Source organism: Alexandromys fortis, unplaced genomic scaffold, assembly GCF_014885135.2.
Source record: "Alexandromys fortis isolate MF-2015 unplaced genomic scaffold, M_Fortis_MF-2015_v1.1 scaffold_56, whole genome shotgun sequence".
Lineage (NCBI taxonomy): Eukaryota > Metazoa > Chordata > Mammalia > Rodentia > Cricetidae > Alexandromys > Alexandromys fortis.
In genome coordinates, this window is record NW_026067935.1 from 6,480,358 (window position 1) to 6,495,937 (window position 15,580).

The 15,580-nt window shown below is 45.9% G+C and overlaps 2 protein-coding genes across 22 annotated transcripts in view; both read left to right on the top strand.

Annotated features, from left to right (window-relative positions):
- The window catches only part of Mphosph9 (M-phase phosphoprotein 9), a 69,181-nt gene extending 59,421 nt beyond the window's left edge, over positions 1–9,760 (top strand). For 7 of the 9 annotated variants that reach the window (XM_050146384.1, XM_050146389.1, XM_050146388.1 and 4 more), the window contains 4 exons: positions 470–573; positions 1,202–1,449; positions 2,520–2,588; positions 5,971–9,760. In XM_050146384.1, coding sequence (XP_050002341.1) covers positions 470–573; positions 1,202–1,449; positions 2,520–2,588; positions 5,971–6,072 — 523 coding nt within the window. In that variant the 3' untranslated portion in view covers positions 6,073–9,760. Of the gene's footprint in view, positions 1–469; positions 574–1,201; positions 1,450–2,519; positions 2,589–5,970 lie in introns of those variants that run through there. The other 2 variants (XR_007592539.1, XM_050146390.1) reach the window with 2 other exon arrangements.
- A 1,067-nt stretch (positions 9,761–10,827) lies between these two features.
- Positions 10,828–15,580, top strand: part of Pitpnm2 (phosphatidylinositol transfer protein membrane associated 2) — a 139,433-nt gene continuing 134,680 nt past the window's right edge. For 5 of the 13 annotated variants that reach the window (XM_050146338.1, XM_050146341.1, XM_050146350.1 and 2 more), the window contains exon 1: positions 10,828–11,155. The gene's annotated coding sequence lies outside the window, so the exon portion shown is untranslated. The remainder of the gene's footprint in view (positions 11,156–15,580) is intronic. The other 8 variants (XM_050146344.1, XM_050146343.1, XM_050146342.1 and 5 more) reach the window with 3 other exon arrangements.

The window sequence follows — 15,580 nt, forward strand, 5'->3', positions numbered from 1 at the left end:
CTGAGTTCAATTCCCAGCAACCACATGGTGGCTCACAACCATCTGTAATGAGATCTGGCGCCCTCTTCTAACCTGCAGGCATACAGGCAGTTAGAACACTGTATACATAATAAATAAAATTAAAAAAAAATAAAACCACACAAGTAGCTTTTTTTTTTTTTTTAAGAAAATATGTGATAGCCAGGTGGTGGTAGTGCACACCTTTGATCCCAGCACTTTGGAGGCAGAGGCAGGTGGATCTCTGAGTTCAAGGCCTGCCTGGTCTACAAGAGCTAGTTCCAGTTTAGGCACCAAAGCTATACAGAGAAACCCTGTCTCGGGGGAAAAAAAAAAAAAAAGCTAAAAAAATAAAAAATAAAATAAAAGAAAGTGTGACTATATGAGTTTCTGTGGTGCCAGCTCAGCTTTCTAGTGAGTTGGGAAAACTTACTTCATGTTTTTCTCACAAGTAACTTGCTTCATTTACTAGATTTGATATCCTTTTGGATGATTTAGATACTGTTCCTGTGTCCACACTACAACAAACCAGTCCAAGGGAACAGCTCCAGTTTCTTCCTCTAGATGACTCGGAAGGTATCTTTTCCTAAAAATTACTAGTTAGAGTGAGAGGCATTTGTTTTCCAAGATTCCAGTGTCTTTGCAAAGCTCTGAAGACGGCCTGTGCTTGCGCATCCACAGTGTGCTCGCTGTGTGTGTGTTGATGGACAGGTTGGGAAGCAGAGGTGGGGTGCTGATTGTCATCAGCAGGACAGTGCTGCTCAGCTCCCCTCACACTGTAGCTGATAAGCTACTCAGGCTGTGGGTAGTTTTCATTTCACAACTTTAAACCTGGAATAAACTATAAGGTATATGAAGTCACTTGGTTAGGTCCTAATAATGTTAACTGTAAATATTCTTCAGCTGGGGGTGGTGGCACATATCTTTTATCCCAGCACTAAGGTGGCTGCAGCAGGAGGATTACTATGACTTCGATGTCATTTTGGGCTAATTAGTGAGTTCTAGAGCAGCCTGGATTAGTGTGAGACTCTGTCTCAAGAAACTGGCATGGGGGAGGAAAGAAAAGATGCTGCTTCTTTTCATTATGTTTTATGCCATATAGCAATTCCTTTCGGGAAGTGAGGTTGAGCAAGATATGTATTCAGTCTAAGTCTATTAAACAAATTAGGAAAGAAACATAGGAAATTTCTTTCTTTTCTGACAGAACAAAAGTATTCAGAAAAAGCCAGTGATGACCCTGTTAATCATAGCTCTTGTCCTGAACCCTTGCCAAGTGGTGTGAAGAAAGTGTCCACACGACAAGCCTGGGAGAAGAGTAAATCCGTTAGCCTTGAGCAGCGTAAGCCGGTGCCAGCAGCACTACAGGGTAACGATTTTGAATATACAGCAAAAATTAGGACCCTAGCTGAAACGGAGCGATTTTTTGATGAACTTACCAAAGAAAAAGACCAGGTAAAACTAATAAAATATAAAAAAAAAAAAACTTTTCCTGAATCTAATGCTTATGTCTAGAGGGAATAGTCAGAAGGGAATTACTGAGCTGGACAAAGTGGCATATGCCTGTGTTTCAGCCCTTGGGAGGCTGAGGCATGAGGATCATAAGTTACAGCTCGGGTTATATGGTGAGACCTTGTCTCCAAAACAAACAACAAATTAAACACACAACCACAAACCACTTAACAGAAAAAAAGTCAAATATAGGAAGGGTATCCTAGTCACTGTTCAATTGCTGTGAAGAGATACCATGACCAAGGCAGCTCTTATTAAAAAAGAAAACAAAACAAAAACCATTGGGGCTTGCTTATGGTTTCAGAGGGTTAGTCCGTCATCATGGCAGGGAGCATGGGGGCATATAAGTAAGAAGGTGCTGGAGAAGTAGCTGAGAGTTCTTTGTATATTTAGATGCATGCAGCAGGAAGAGCAGCTCTGGGCTTGGCTTGGGCTTTTGAAAGCCCTTTCCTAGTGACACACTTCCTTCAGTAAGGCCACACCTCCTAATCCTTCTCAAGCACTGTCAATCCTGATGACTAGCATTCAAATACGTGAGCCTAATGGGGGCCATTCTTTCTTTTTTTTTCTTTCTGTTTTGTTTTGTTTTGTCATTTTTTTCAAGGCAGGGTTTCTTTGTAGCTTTGGAGCATGTCCTGTAACTCACTCTGTAGACCAGGATGGCCTCAAACTCAGAGAGATCCACCTACCTCTGCCTCCTGAGTGCTGGGATTAAAGGCATGCTCCACCACCAGTGGAAGCCATTCTTATTCAAAGCACCACAAAGGACATCACTGTGTCAGACTTGTCATAAGGAATTCACCTTGGGTACAGTACATGGATACCAAAACTCCACCAGACATGCCCTTGAGCCACACGATTGTTATTAACTGAGTACATAGGGAACTATGTTAAGCCAAGATGGACAAGAAAATGCTAAGCTGAAATCTTTTCTTTCCCTTCTGTGTCAGAAAGCTCAGTGCCAATAATTAGAATTCTTTTGTTTTTATTTGAATACTTTCTCTTATTAACAGATTGAGGCAGCATTAAGCCGGATGCCTTCTCCTGGAGGAAGAATCACTTTACAAACAAGACTAAATCAGGTGAGACAGCTTAGCTGGGAGCTGCATTAGGGACCAGATAGACTCCGTGCTCTAAGAAGCATCGTAGAGCACGGTGGACTGTGTTAGTTACTTTTCTAGTGCTGTGATAAAATATCACGACCAAAGCAACTTATAGAAGGAAGCATTCATTTTGGCTTGTGGTTCAGAGTGTTAGTTTGTGACAGCAAAGTGAAAGGTGGTAGTTATCTGTGTAATATGCACAAGGTGCTGGCTTTTATGTCCAGCCCCAGTGATTAAAGAACGCCCATCTTCACTTTTAACCCCAGCACTCAGGAGACAGAGGCAGGTGAATCGTTGAGTTCAAGGCCAGCCTGGTCTATAGAGCAAGTTCCAGGACAGCCAAGGCTACATACACAGAGAGACCATCTCAAAAAAACAAATAAAAAGAGCACCCATCCTGTTATTAAGAATCATGCATTGGGGGCTGGAGAGATGGCTCAGAAGTTAAGAGCACTGGCTGCTCTTTTAGAGGTCCTGAGTTCAATTCCTAGCAACCATGTGGTTGTTCACAACCATCTACAGTGGGATCTGGTGCCCTCTTCTGGCATAAAGGCATACATGCAGATAGAACACTGTATACATAATAAATAAATAACATCTCTTTAAAACAAAACAAAAGAAGAATCATGCACTGAAGTGGAGATTGTGGCTCAACACATGCCATCCCTGTGCTTTGCAGGCTGAGGCAGTAGGATTCCAATTTGGAAGCCAGGCTAGGCTGTTAGATTCTGTCTCAAAAAATAAAACAGATTTGGGATCTAGCTAGGTTGAGAGTTCTTGCCTCTTATATAAAACCCTGGGTTCCATTCCCAGTACCACACAAAACTGGGTATAAGGACTGAAGGTGTGGCCCAGTGGTGGCAGAACATTTCCTACCATATGCAAGGCCCATGTTCATTCCCCAGTAACACACAGTAATAATAAATTGAAAAATTGGATATAGAGGTGCACATATATGGTCCCAGTATTTGAGAGGTGAAGGCAGGATCAGAAGTTCAAAGTCATCACCAGCCATATATTGAATTCAACATTGGCATGGACTACTTGAGATTTGTCTTTATTTATATTTATTCCTTTAAAAATTATTTCATATGTACGAGTGTTTTATCTACACATATGTCTGTGCACTACATGTGTGCCTGGTGCTTAAGGAGGCCAGACGAGGGCATCATATACGCTGGAACTGGAGTTATAATTCATTGTGAACCAACATGTAGGTGCTGGGCATTAAATCCAAGTCCTCTGCAGGAGCAGGAAATGCTCTTAACTACTGAGCCATTTTTTCATCCCCTACAGAGATTATGTTAATGAAAAGAGAAATAACCTGCTAATACAATTTTTTAAGTTTTTTCTTTTCTTTTTTCCCTCTACGTTAGCAGGTTTGGTTTTGTGATTCTTTTAGACAGGTTCTAGGCTGACTTTGAACTCATCAGCCTCCTGTCTCAGCTTTAGGAGTTGTGGGATTATAAGTGTGCATCAGCATGTCCAATTATCAGGTGTTTTGTTTTTTAAAACAACTCATATAGAGTGTAGACAATGCAGATGCAAGTAGAAATCAACACAGACTTTCTGGAATGCAGAATTTTTTTTGCATTTCTTTGAACTGAAGCACTTTTTTTTCTGTCTGCCAGTGATTGCAAAGTCAGTATTTATAGATACTGCAAAGAGATATGTTTAAGAAATGTACTGCGGCCTTATTTATAGTGTCCAAAATTAGAAGCAACCTAAATTTCTACTGAAAGATTCCTGGTTAAACGTGTTACTTGTGAAGGAATATTGTGCATTAATTTAGGAGGATATTGTTGGAAGATACTTTATAATATGCCAACTTTATAATATGCCAAGAAAGTTCAAAGGAAACTATTTGCAACATTCCATTCTGAGTTTTTCCTTTCTAAAAAGGATATGCATATATACGAGGGAAACAGGGAAGAGGGTGCTGGTCCTTCCTTTGCTCCTCGATTTTCTCAGTGTTCACAATGTATATTCAATCCTTTTACTAACATTGTTAAATATAAAAATTTCAAGTTCTAAGCTAGGTAGTGGTGGTGCATGACTTTAATCCCAGCACTCAAGAGGAAGAGGCAGGTGGATCTCTTGTTCGAGACCAACCTGGTCTAGAGAGTTTGAGGACAGGCAAGGCTATACAAAGAAACCCTGTCTCAAGGAGCCAGGGGATCAAGTTCTATTTCAGGATGGCATTTGTGTCAATATAGAATAAATGATCTAGATTGGTAAATATATATTCCAGGTATCATTAACTGTACTTCTTCATTATAACTGTGAACTCTTTTCTCCTGAAGTCTCTGTTTTTTCTTTTTCTTTTCTTTTTTTAATGAGACAAGATTTTTCTGTACAGCCCTGACTGTTCTGGAACTCGTTCTGTAGACCAGATTGGTCTCAAACTCACAACCCACCTGCCTCTGCCTCCCAAGAACTGTTATTATAGCTCTGAGCCACCATGCCCAGCTTCAATAATGTTTTGTTTGTTTGTTTGGTTTTCTCAAGACATTTCTCTGTGGCTTTGGAGCTTGTCCTGGAACTCACTCTGTAGACCAGACTGGCCTTGAACTCACAGAGATCCACCTGCCTCTGCCTGGGATTAAAAGGGAGAAATTTTGTCAGATTATTTGGCTACAGCTGCACTCAATATGCACACTTCTCTGGTGACCCATGGAGAGCACATTTGGGCTTCAAAATACTGATCTCAAGTCATTACCACCACCCCTGCCTGTGGCTGCACTGCTGTGCAGAATTCTCATATGCCAAGAATGCCAAAACAGACCAAGGATGGCCGTGCTTATTTACAAGGGTTGAGAAGCTGATTCATTGTTCAGTTTAAGAAAAATAGTGTTAGCCGGGCAGTGGTGGCCCACGCCTTTAATCCCAGCACTTGGGAGGCAGAGGCAGGCGGATCTCTGTGAGTTCGAGACCAGCCTGGTCTACAAGAGCTAGTTCCAGGACAGGCTCCAAAGCCACAGAGAAACCCTGTCTTGAAAAACCAAAAAAAAGAAAAAAGAAAAAGAAAAATAGTGTTGGCTATGTGGTGGTGGTACACACCTTTAATTTCAGCACTTGGGAAGCAGAGGCAGGCAGATCTCTGAGTTCGAGGGTAGACTGATCTACATAGCAAGTTCCAGGACAGTCAGGGCTACACAGAGAAAAACCTGTCTCAAAACAAACAAACAAACAAAAAGAATAATAATGTCAATATGATGATTTATGTAGAAAGAAAAATCTGTCGTTTTGATTTTATGCTTGCTTTTGTGCTCTAATCAGAGGTCTGTAGGTGGCAGTTGGCTGTTGACCTAGAGGACTTGGTGTGGATTCTGTTGACACCTTTCTCATTACTTTTACCTAGGAAGCCTTGGAAGATCGTTTGGAAAGGATCAATCGTGAACTGGGTTCAGTTCGAATGACACTCAAGAAGTTTCATATCTTGCGCAGCTCTGCAAACCTTTGAGATTGGTAGCCATTAAATCTGAGACATTTTTGTTTGCACTGATGTACAGTTCTGCTCTCAGAAAAGACAAGCTTTTTTGTACTGTTTATAAGACTTCAAACAGTAGTTTTACAATCATGTTATTATTACACTTGCTATTTTATACTCAAATGGCCACATATTTTCAAGATATTTTCGTTATGCTCAGGAACTTCTTGTATATTTTACTATTTAAAAGGCATTATTTTTAAATAGTGTATGTCTTCAATTTCTGTCAACAATAAGGAAATGTAAACAGGAGGTGGCTTGTTGCTAAGGAAATAGTGTTATCCTTTTACAATGAACTTTGCACACCGATTTTATAAACTTGTTCTATATTGTAAATATAATTCATTTTTAAAATAAATGATTCACAGCTTCCATAAGGATAGACTAACATTGAATATTAAAAATTATAGTATAATTTGCATTTAGATTCTGTAGAAGTGTTTTAGAAATGATAACACAGTTTCTATGTTAAACTTCTGCCTTGTAGTGAATAGTAGAACAGTTAAGCCAACAAGATGTCTTAACAGGTAGAGGTGCTTGCCACCAAGCCTGAGGACCATTTTGAGTTCCCGAACCCACATATGAGAAAGAAATGACTTTTGTAAGTTGTCTTCTGACCTCTACATATACACTTCAGCACGTTCACACCGCAATAAATAATTAAACATAAAAATGAATAAGACTCGAATACTGAAGAGTTTAAAAACTACATATAACTTGTTTGATTTCCCTGAAAATATTTTTAAGGAAAGAAAACAAAGATGGAGAGCAGCAGGTGGAGAGCTGGGGTTTTCTGCCCCCATCCAGGATGTACGTTGTGTCACAGCTTGGATAGTTTCCAGTGTAGCTCCAATTTCTATTAAACATAAAGCTTTAGCTCCCAAAGCCATTACCCTCTTAACCTCACTGACCTACCACTCCACCCTTGCCAAAAAGAAAAAGACCTACATAGTAGCTGCTGTGATAACTGTTGGTTTGGGCTCACAGCATTCTACTCTGCCTGATAAAGGACAGGATTTATGTCCAGATAGAGCCTGGTGTCTTTTCCAGGGCCCTGCCGTGGCCTGTAGCCCACCACATGGGTGGCATTCCCTAGCTCTCTCTGAGAGCACTGTGTGGGCAGGAGAAGCTTTTCTGGTCGAGGAGCAGCACATATCTGTTTGTGTTGGGACTGTTGGTGATATCTGCACTGCTCACCCCCTCACTTCTGGAGACCACTCTGAACTCAACACCCATGTTCTTGGAATCTGAGCTCTCATAGTTGATTTCCAGGGCTAGTGCTCAAGGTTTTGATTTTGGTTTGCCTCTGAGTTCTTTCCACGTATGTAGTTCTTCATATATATTTATATCGAACCAAGACATGCCAGGAATCCCATTAAGGTGTGTATGCCTCAGCAGAACATCGGGTGGTCTTCGAGCATCTTCTGATCAAAGCTTTACCTGGCGACCGATTGGCCTGGACCCTGTCCTACTTGTGGGGACTCTGAGGTAGGAGGGGGTCCTTGGAGTTCACAGTCAGTAACCAGTGAAGACTTAATCAGGATTTCTTGTCATTAGAAGTAAGTGCCTTTATTCTTGGTTTTTCTGTTAGCCTTGTAAAAATGATGTTACAGTAAAACAAGGTTCATTTTAATCAAGCTCCTGTACAGCTTGTGTCTAGAGCTTATAAGGGGATGGGCTATTTCTTAAGATGTCCCTGTAGGTGACATGCAGCATTCACGGCTGGAGTACAGTACGCCTAGTGGTAGAGTCCTTGCCTTGCATGTGAGGTCAACAAACATGACAACTCGAACAAGTCCACTGTGTTTTTATCTCATTGTTCTCTCCATTTATTATAAGTCTACTATATTCTCAAGAAGCAGGAGATTGCCACTTCAGAAGAGATGGTAGCTTATCTTGCCAAGGAGTTATCTTCTTAGGTGCCTATAATTGGCTTATTCCAAAAAAGGCATTAAGTTCCATCAAAACATCTTCTGTGCTTCTCAGAAAGCATATGCTTTGGTTTTTGAAGTGTGTAATAGATTTAAACTATCAATTACTTATTTGAAAAAGAAATTTTATTCTTCATAGTTATGAAGAAAGACACCAAGGAAAATTCTTGCAGCTGCCTTTCCCCTTAGTAATGCATATCTTAAGAACACTTGAATAACAATCAAGTTAGCCTCAAAGTGGGGAAGATAGCAGTCTTAAAGAGCATCTGCTGCCCAAGGGAGGCAAACTGTTTCTGTGCTGAGGTTATGCTGCAGCTAGTAAAAAACAAACCACCAAGAACCCCAGTGAGTCTGAGGCTTCTGGGACGTGCCTTTGAAATGTGGAGATGTGCCCTTCCTTCTCAGAGACCAGCTGCAGACCTGGTTACACCCTGGCTAAGGCTGGCTTCCTCACTTTATAGACCAAATGATAGGGGATCCAGAGGGGACCGACAGGCCAGTGCTTCCTTAAGTGTGTACCAAACAGCGTGTTTCAGTTTCATCAGTTACTAGGATTTTGAGATAGTGTTGTTTCTTTTTTATTTTTATTTTTAAAGGCACACACTATATTCCCAATCCAGTGGCTTTTTTTTTTTTAAAGTTGATGGTTTTGTCCCAGTCACTCCATTGGGCTGTCATTTGTGTTAGGTGGTCTATTTTGTCTTTGCTGTTTGATAAAAGTCAAGGGTTTTCTTGAATTGTAAATGAATTTCCTTGGTATGTTATTTATTGGTTGACTAAAATTATAAAACATTAACCCATCAAATGTAAATTCAGAAAGCATTTTGATCTTAATGGATGGAAGGGTATTACTGGGCATAAATATTGACTTTTTCCATTATAGTTTACTGCAAGTTTAACCAAAATTTTTCCCTCAAATGTTTTGTGATTAGACCTCTAGAGGATGGACCACCTTGAAGAAGTGCCTGCCACCGAGCCTTAGATTTATGTGGATTTACAAGCATCAAGAGACTAGTGGAATCCTTTTAACATAGAAAAGCCAGGTGCTTTGCCAAACGCTGCTTGTCCTGTGAAGCCTGCACCCAAATATGTAGTGAGATCAGACATTTTCATCATCTTAGTGTCACATGACTCAACAGTTTCCACTCATTTTAAATGTGCCACTTTGTACCGCAGGTCTTTAAAACCCTTAGAATAAGTAAGTGGCACGTAGAGACCTTTAGGAATGAAGGGAGAGCATTCATCAATGGGTCATGCTCACTTCTGGATGTTGCCAACCTGGCTAAACCCTGGTATTGCACAGATTTTGACAGGAGTTATTTCCTGCTCTGCCAAGAGCAATACGGAAGTTTAACACCTTGTCGAACTAGTCCAGTGCTTTAGGACCTCACTAAAACCCTTTCCCCACATATTCGCCCTTTATTTCACTGGAGACCTCAAATATGTGAGGAACCAAGCCATAGCTTTGCATTTGCTGAACATTACCTACCATGCCTTCACTATAAGATTTCAAAGGTTAATTGTATTTTACTTACATTGGCTACTTTGACAGTAACCCATAATGTGAAAAACAGTTGCTAATACATTGCTGCTGTTGGTCAGGCAAGTGCTTGTCATGCTTGTTTTTTAAAATCTGGTCAAACACCGGAATAATGAAGTTGTAAGCTCTGAGAGAGCAGGGACCATGTCATCTTCCATCTTGCATCTAGGCACTCAATAAATATTTGTGGATCTGAGCTGTCTCGTGGTATTTGTGAGTTTATTCACGGTGGCAGTAACAGCCAGTTTTAATGGTGGTATTAAGTCCCAGGAGTTGTCTGTTCGGTTAGCAATCATGGAGATACTAAAATTAATAAAGGAAGTCAATTCCAAGCAATCAATAGCACCCTGGAGATGTGTTTGTGTGTGTGTCTAGAAAGCACTTTAGGGCACCTTTTGGTGATTCCAGGGCTGGAGTATTTGATGGACACCTTCAGTTGTCTGGGTGTGGGCATCACGTTCTGTAAACTGCATTTCTTGCCCTCTCAGTCTCTACTCTGCCCGAAGAGATGAACACGTAGTATGGTCCCCTGCTCCTTGGCTTTTATCTGGACACTGGGCTCCTCTCTCTAGCCCGTAGTCAGCCATCACTAGGTGTTAGGTGTGTGCTTTAATTTAGGTCCACGACACAAACTTTTGGCAAGCAGGGCTGTCCTTGTGTAACCCACAAAAACCCGTAACCTTTTCTTTGACTCGCACCACGTACCCTCTTGGTTTCAAAATGTGGCAACCAGAGCTTCCTAGGGGAGAGGTGCATCACGATGAAGCTATTTCTGGCCCTGAGCCTGCTCTCTGGGAGGTGGGGACCTGAGCTGCACACGCTGTCAGGCGGCCACTACTCCCGCCGCTGATGGCTTTTTCCCGCCCGGAGCCTTGTGCAAAGGACTCGGCGGCTGTAGGCAAAGACCACGGGTTTCCACACGGACTCGGCGCGGGGCCTGCCCCAGTATTCCCAGCGCCCCATGGCTTTCGCCGCAGCTTGTTTCCTTAAGTGTGTCGTCTGACTCCTGAGGAGTTTAGTCAGAAACAAAACCCCGAAGCCGCTAGCTCCGCCAGCTCCGGGGTCCCTCCCCGAGCGGTCGCCTCTCGACCTCCCGCGCGCGGGCCCGGCGGTGCGGGGCAGAGTCGGAGCGGCTCTTCCGGCGCAGGCGGCGGCCCGGCTCCTCCGCGCCGCGCCCCCGCCGCTCCCCCGCGCGGCCTGAGGAGGCGCCGCCCGCCGCCGCCGCGACTGAGGGAATGCGAGCCGGGCCGGCGCGCGCGGGAGGCAGCGGCCGCTGAGGCGCGTGGGGGGCACGGCGGCGCCGGGGCTCAGAGCGCTCCTGCCGGCCCGGCCCGCGTCCCCCTCAGCCCGCGTTCACCAGAGGCCACAGCGGTCGGCGGCCCGAGTCCCGCGCCAGCACGTGCGCCGCCGCCGACGGCCCGGAGCATGCCCGCCGCCGTTCGGACGCTCGCGCGGGGCCAGCTGGCGGCGGGGGCGCGCGGGGCCACGGGGTGCAGCCGGTCGGGCCGGGGCCGTGGGGCCCGCGCTACCCGGGACGCGGCTTGAGGCGGCGGCCGAGGAGCCTGGAGTGCGGCCGGCCGAGCGGGTGAGTGAGCGGGTGGCGGGCGGCGGGAGGACGGCGGGCGGACGGCGGCCCTTCCGGGGGCCGGGGGAGCCCGCAGTGCCGGGCAGCGGTGCGCGCGGCCTATTGGGCCCTCGGGACGCCGCGCGGGAGAAGCGTGTGAGGCTCGGGACCCCCGCCTCCCCATTCGGACTATCAATGCTGATTCCTCAATTCCTCGGTTGTGGAGGGACCCCCCCCCCCGTGACAAGTGTCACAGCAGGTCACGGAGCAGGTGTGTTTGCAGTGCCAGGGCAGGGCTTGCCCCAGGAGACCACCACTCCCTGGGGCCGGCAGGAAGTGCAGGGCAGAGCCGTGGTCTGGGTTTCTCCTGCATCCGTACATCCCTGCAGTCTTGCTTGGCTGGGTGGGCACTGGGGCCTAAGGATGGGGTGTGGCCCTTCTCTATCCCCAAACTCCCTTGCTGGATGTCCTGAGAGATGCTAGATTCTGAAGGTGTGTGTGTGGCGGGGGGGGGGGGGGGGGGCTTCTTCTTCCACTACCTCATATTCTTTCCCACCAGTGGAAAGACTGATGGGGAGCTTGCCAGAGGGAAACTTAAATGTTCTCCTCACCACAATGTACACAACTATCACCTCCCCCCATCCTAAATGCTTATCCTAAGAAAAATTTCTGTACAAATGTCATTTTAAGCAAGGCCTCTAGCTTTGTCCCCTTTTAAAGTAGCCTTCCTGCTTTTGCTTTGAAATCCCTCCCTTTCTTCCCCTCTGTATCTCTGGAACTCTTGGGCCTACCTGCCTCCCAGTTCTAGATTCTTCAAGAGACCTCAACCAAGCACGGGCCTTTGTCCGAGAGCCCCAACTGATAGGGCAGCCTCCCGCAGGTAGCCAATGTTCCTCTTCAGGCGTCCAGCAGCCACCACCCAGCGCCCCTGGGCTCCTCTCTCAGCTGCGAACCCCCACTGCGCTTTTCTCTGCCGACTCTTAGCCCTGTCTGCCTTCTAGATACTTTTGTGTGCAGCTAATCTTCCCTGCCGACGTGTGTGTGCTCCCAGGTGGAGTTTGGTTCCCTCTGGTCTCCCACTCCCTCAACCCCACTGTGTGCAGCCAGCATCCCTCCAGCACACCAGAATTCCTTCTGACACTTGCCTCCCTGACTGACCCTGGCTTTGTACGGCCCTGGACTGCTGTAGTCAAGCTCTTGTTCGCCTGTGCAGAGACTGTGTTCTGGGAATGGACGAGATGCCCAGACCACTCCCACTGCAGAGAAGCAATGACTTGGAAGGGCCGATCTCAGCGATCTCAGCGTGACTTTGCCCAATGACTGGGACAGCACATTCCCTGCTGGGGAGATGACCAAGGCCTGGCTGGGATTCTCCAGCAGGTGAATGTTGCACGGGCAGTTAACTCTCTTCTCGCTTCCCTTCCCTGCCTGTGAGCTTGAGAGCTTCCAAGGGTAGAGAATGGGAGTTGGGGAGCCCAGAGGTCTGGATCCCGTGCTTGACTTTCCCTGACTTTGCTGTGTGAGTTAAAAAGTTGGTCTTTGACGTTTCTTGTGGAATCCGACACTCCTCAGCATGTATAAGGCTCTTGGGCATCTGGGTCCTAGTTATCCCAGCTCCTCTCTGACTTGTCGTTGCTCACACATTCCTCCAGCCCGCTAGATTCCCTTGAGCATTTCCTAGTCTCTGTGCCTTTTCACCTCTTCCCTGCCGTAGGCTGAGCTATCTGTCTTCCCTGGGCTTGGCTGGGCTTGATCCCTGCCCTCCAGCTTTGCTTTGGCCTAATCTGACTTAGCACGTGAAATGAGGCTTCTGTTTCCACATGCCTCCTTGCTAGACTGTAACTTCCCAGATGGTCAGGGCTAAATCCTATTTCTCTGTCGCCAGTGTTTCACACCCAGTAGGCACTTAGGAAAATATTGTCTAGATGGTGAGCTAGTGACCTCCAAGAGCCCTCCTTTTTATGGTTCACATTGGCCTCTTCCCTCTCACACTGCCTCCCTCCGTGTCCAGAAGCCTGTTTTCCTACCAGGCAGATTTCCTAAACAGCCCATCCGGTTGAGGCTTCCCAACTTAATCTTTAAGAAGAGCCAGTAATGAAGTATGTGCAGTTATTTGTAGAGATTAGCAGAGGAAGCATCTGTTGCTTCGAGATCTCTGCCTTGTTGCTCCTGTCTGAAGGGCATGGATAGGCTCCTGAGCAGTGCCATTGGCCACCAGCAGGAGAGGCTGATGTTGATGGCCAGGCAGGCCACCCAAGGGATCATTGGGTGTCTACAGGCCAGTTCGTAGCTTTGCAGAGAAGCGTTTGATCCCTTTGCACAGTCACCCTGAAACTGCTTCCCAGGACCCCCAACCTCTAGGCTGCCAGCAGCCAGGTGGTCTTTGCACAGCTTCTCTTCAGGTCAAGTGACTGATATTTATTAAAATTTTACTGGGTACCCAGGGATCTCTTTGAGTAGAGCCAGGCCAGAGTCTCATCTGATTGTTCTAAAACCTACTTTACCCATCTATCGACAGCTTCTTACAGTGTCTCACATGAAAAAAAATCTTGTTTGTGGTTTTTATAAAGGTGTATTTAATTTTTTCATGTCTGTGGGAGTTTTGCCTGCATATCTGTGTGCCACATGCGTGTCTTGTGCCCACAGAGGCCAGAAGAGGGCATTGGATTCCCCTGGAACTAAAGTTACAGATGTCTGTGAGCTGCCATGTGGGTGCTGGGACTTGAACCTGGGTCCTCTGGAAGAGAAGCAAGTGCTTTTAACCTCTGAGCCATCTTTCCAGTCCCTGTGGGTTTGTTTGTTTTTGCTTCTTTAGAATGTAGGGAATTTTTTTTTTTTTGTCTTCCCTGGGAAACTAGGCTGCTTTTTCTTGATAACAAGAAGGACCGTGGGGAAGGCAGTATTTTACTGTTTATGTCCTCCGCACCACTCAGTGTGTACGCGGGACACACACACATACACACGCTACACACTTCTTGCTATTCTTCCCTCGTTTTTCCAGGGAAAGCAGTTGAGGAATAGAGAGATCAGTTGGTTTGATCAGATTCTGTTTGGATTTATACCATTCATCTCTGCTTTACTCTCCCCTTACCACACTGGTTTTGTTCTTGTTTTTCTTTTCTCTTATTGGCCAGAGATTTGCAGATTAAGTTGGACTGGCTGACCTAGGGCTCCCTGGAGCTTCCCACTGTCTCTGCCTCCCCAGTGCTGGCATTACAAGCACATACCACCAAGCTTGACTTTTTTATGGGTTCTGGAGATTAAACTCAGGTCCTTATATGCGCATGGAAAATACTAAGCCAAGTGAGCGCCCCAGTCCTCAGAACTTTTCTGGAGACAAATTCTTACTGTGTAGCCTGGGCTGGACTCAAAATTATCTTGCCCAAGCCTACTGAACGAATGCTGGGATTAAAGGTGTGAGCTGTCACACCTGCCTTGTCTGTATTTATTTTTTTGAGACAGAGTAGCTGTGTGTAGCTCTGACCATCCTGGAACTTGCTTTTAGAGCAGGCTAGCCTTGAACTCACAGAGACCTGCCTGTGTCTGCCTCATAAGTGCAGGGGTTAAAGTGCGCCACCACTGCCCAGCGCATTATATTTTATATGAGTCATCACAATAGTTTCTCTAAGACAGTGAGCAGATGTGAATGGAGTAGAATAAGAAGCATGTCACCTCATGCAAATGCCGACTCAGTGTGGTTAAGAGTCCCCAGCAATTTCCAAGAAGAGCAGAATTTGAAGAATTTGTCTTTCATTTTTTTAAGAGATGAAAGTTTTACTTTGGCTTATAGTTTAGAGGATTCATTCCACTCTGGTAGGAAAGGTGTGACAGGGGAGGCAGGGAGGTCCCATCATGGTGGGCCAGGAACAGAGAGGGGATAATGATTAGGCAGAATTTTGACCAGCCATCCCAGTGATAAAGACACATACAGCCTTTGTTTAAACTTCAAGTTACTATGACCCCCACAAAAGCAGGGTTTCTGGGGCAGGGAGGAGGAAATTGCTCCAAAATCTGCTGGGGAAGGCTGGTGAAAACTTCTGTTTTCACCATCCAGTGCTGGAGTTGTTGGGTCTGCTGCTAGCACTTAGAGGCTGCCAGCCTGGAGCCAGAGGTCCCTGCTTGCCCAGCCAGCCAGCCTACAGGAGCATTTACACTGCTGCTTTCGGCTGGCGTGAATAGAAGGTGCTGACGTCCGTAGGCCCAGCCCAGCAAACACTGACAGACCTCTGCTAAACCTTTATGGTGTGGACACAGAGCTGTGAGGAGGGGCAGGCTGGTGTTCACCGACTTACTCATACCCACTATTGCCCTTGCCAGAGGACAAAATGGAAGTTAACCAGCAGGCAGGGATCCGGTAACAGACAGGAGAAAACCCCAAGCCGCAACCTTGGGGAAAATCCTCACTTGCTCCACACAGCTTCCCCCCCCCCCCCCCCCCCCCCCGCC